General features: G+C 54.9%; 1 protein-coding gene across 1 annotated transcript in view; it reads left to right on the top strand.

The window, feature by feature from the left end:
• LOC101343209 (maestro heat-like repeat family member 5) overlaps positions 1–1,933 on the top strand; it is a 65,146-nt gene that overhangs the window by 31,177 nt on the left and 32,036 nt on the right. The window contains exons 20-21 of the mRNA XM_004387414.1: positions 349–484; positions 804–978. Of these exons, the coding sequence (XP_004387471.1) occupies positions 349–484; positions 804–978 (311 nt within the window). The remainder of the gene's footprint in view (positions 1–348; positions 485–803; positions 979–1,933) is intronic.

Genomic DNA, 1,933 nt, shown 5'->3' with positions numbered 1-1,933 from the left:
GTAAATAAAGTTTTATTGGAACCAGGGCCAGGATTAGGGTGAGGCAAGTGAGGCAGGGTCATGCAAGTGTAGGGGCAGACCCTATTTCATTTAAAATGTTGGTACTTTGTTCATCATGGATTTTCTGCATTAATTTTGATTTTTTTAAATATTGCATTAAACTATTATTTCTCTTGATCACTGAGTGTTTTGGAACCCCCTTAAATTTTTCACCTGACCCTAGTGCCAACCCTGCCACACAGTTCAAGGGATCCAGTCGCACAGTGGCAGTACTGGGGTGAATTGCAGCAGGGTGGGGGCTCCAGGGGTACGTTCCACATCAGTGGTCCCTCTGCGCTTTCACTGCAGCCGAAAGAGGAGTTCAAATGGACTGGGCAGCTGGTGGGCACGCTGGGGATTCTGTGCCAGGACCCTGACAGGGCCACCCAGCACGCCAGTCTGGAAGGGATGGGCCACCTCTACCAGCTACTTATGCGCCAGAAAGGTGAGTCTCTGCGGCCACCACAGGACCCTTCCACCCCACCCCGGCCCCAGCTGCAACCTCAGCCCGGAACCCTCACCAGAGCCCGCCGCTCCTGGCGCAAACTCCAGCCCACTCTTGACCTCAAGCTCACCCCAGATCCCCAAGCCACAGACCCTGACCTCAACCATAGACTCACCGCAGCCCTGACCCTGTAATGGCATCACTTTAACCCCCAGACACCTGACTCTGATGACAAATGGGTCCACTCTTACTCCTGCCCTGCTCCCCCTCTGACCCGCCCTCGCCCCTGCCCACTCCCGTCCTGTTGTCCCCTGCCCAGCTGGGGAAGCTTCAAAGGCAGAATCGGGGACCCCCAAGCAGCTCCGGAGCAGCAGTGACCAGAAGGCAGCTCCCACAGACATCCCAGAACAGGCACCCCGAAAGGACCGCATCTTCCAGCTCGGCAGCTCCCAAGTCATCAAGGTCAAAGCCCTGACAGTCGTGAGCGGGTCTGGGTGGGGGGATGTGGCCGTGCTCTGTTCCGGCCCCAACCGCCAGCCCTTCCTTAGGGCTCCTGGCTGTGGAGGTGGCCTGGCTGGGCCCAGGGGTCCCTGCCTGGGCCAGGGTCTCCCCTGCATCCTCCATGCTTAACTGAGGACATTTGGAGAAGCCCCTGGCCCCCAGCCAGTGAAGAAAACAACTGGGACCGGGGGTGGGAGGTGGAAGAGAGGGGGAGCAGGGGGAAGGGTTTCAGAATCAGCCGACCTGGCCTGAGTCCCAGCGTGGTCTCTCCCATGTTGTCGAAGAGCCAGGTGGGTTTAGGGAGCTGGTGAGGAGGCAGTACATATTAGACGCCACGTGTTTCACAGACGCTACTGCGTCCCATCCTCAAATTTACAGACTGTGACAGGACTTTCCAAATGTCCCACTAACAGCCCCCCACACACGCATTCATGTTGTTCCATGCCCCTGGGCCTTTGCAGATACTTTCCGCCTTTTACCAGGCTCATCCTTCTCCACCTCCTGCTTTTCTCACTAACTTCTACTCATCCTTCAAAACCCTACTTGGACCTCACACCCTCGGAGAAGCCTTCACTGATTTTCTTCTCAGTAGTGCAAGCAGAATGGCTCTTATTTTTCCCCAGGTTTCTTCTTTGCCTTCCCTTAAAGGTGTTGCCATCTTCACATTGGGTTATAATGTGAGAGAGCCTCACTACCAAGGACAGTTAAACCAGAAAAACAAATCTGTCACCGTGGAGTCGATTCTGACTTGTCGCATCCTAGAGGACAGAGTAGAACTGCCCCATAGGGTTTCCAAGGAGCAGCTGGTGGATTCTAACTGCTGACCTTTCGGTTAGCAGCCGGGCTCTTAACCACTGTACCACCACCAGGGCTCCCCAAAAAAGTCCCCTTAAAGGGAAGCCACTTAAATTAGGCATCAACATTCATAATGACTATTGCAGAGAGGAG

The sequence above is a fragment of the Trichechus manatus genome, unplaced genomic scaffold, assembly GCF_000243295.1.
Source record: "Trichechus manatus latirostris isolate Lorelei unplaced genomic scaffold, TriManLat1.0 scaffold00185, whole genome shotgun sequence".
NCBI classification, from domain to species: Eukaryota; Metazoa; Chordata; class Mammalia; order Sirenia; family Trichechidae; genus Trichechus; species Trichechus manatus.
This window is presented reverse-complemented; position numbering and strand designations above follow the sequence as displayed.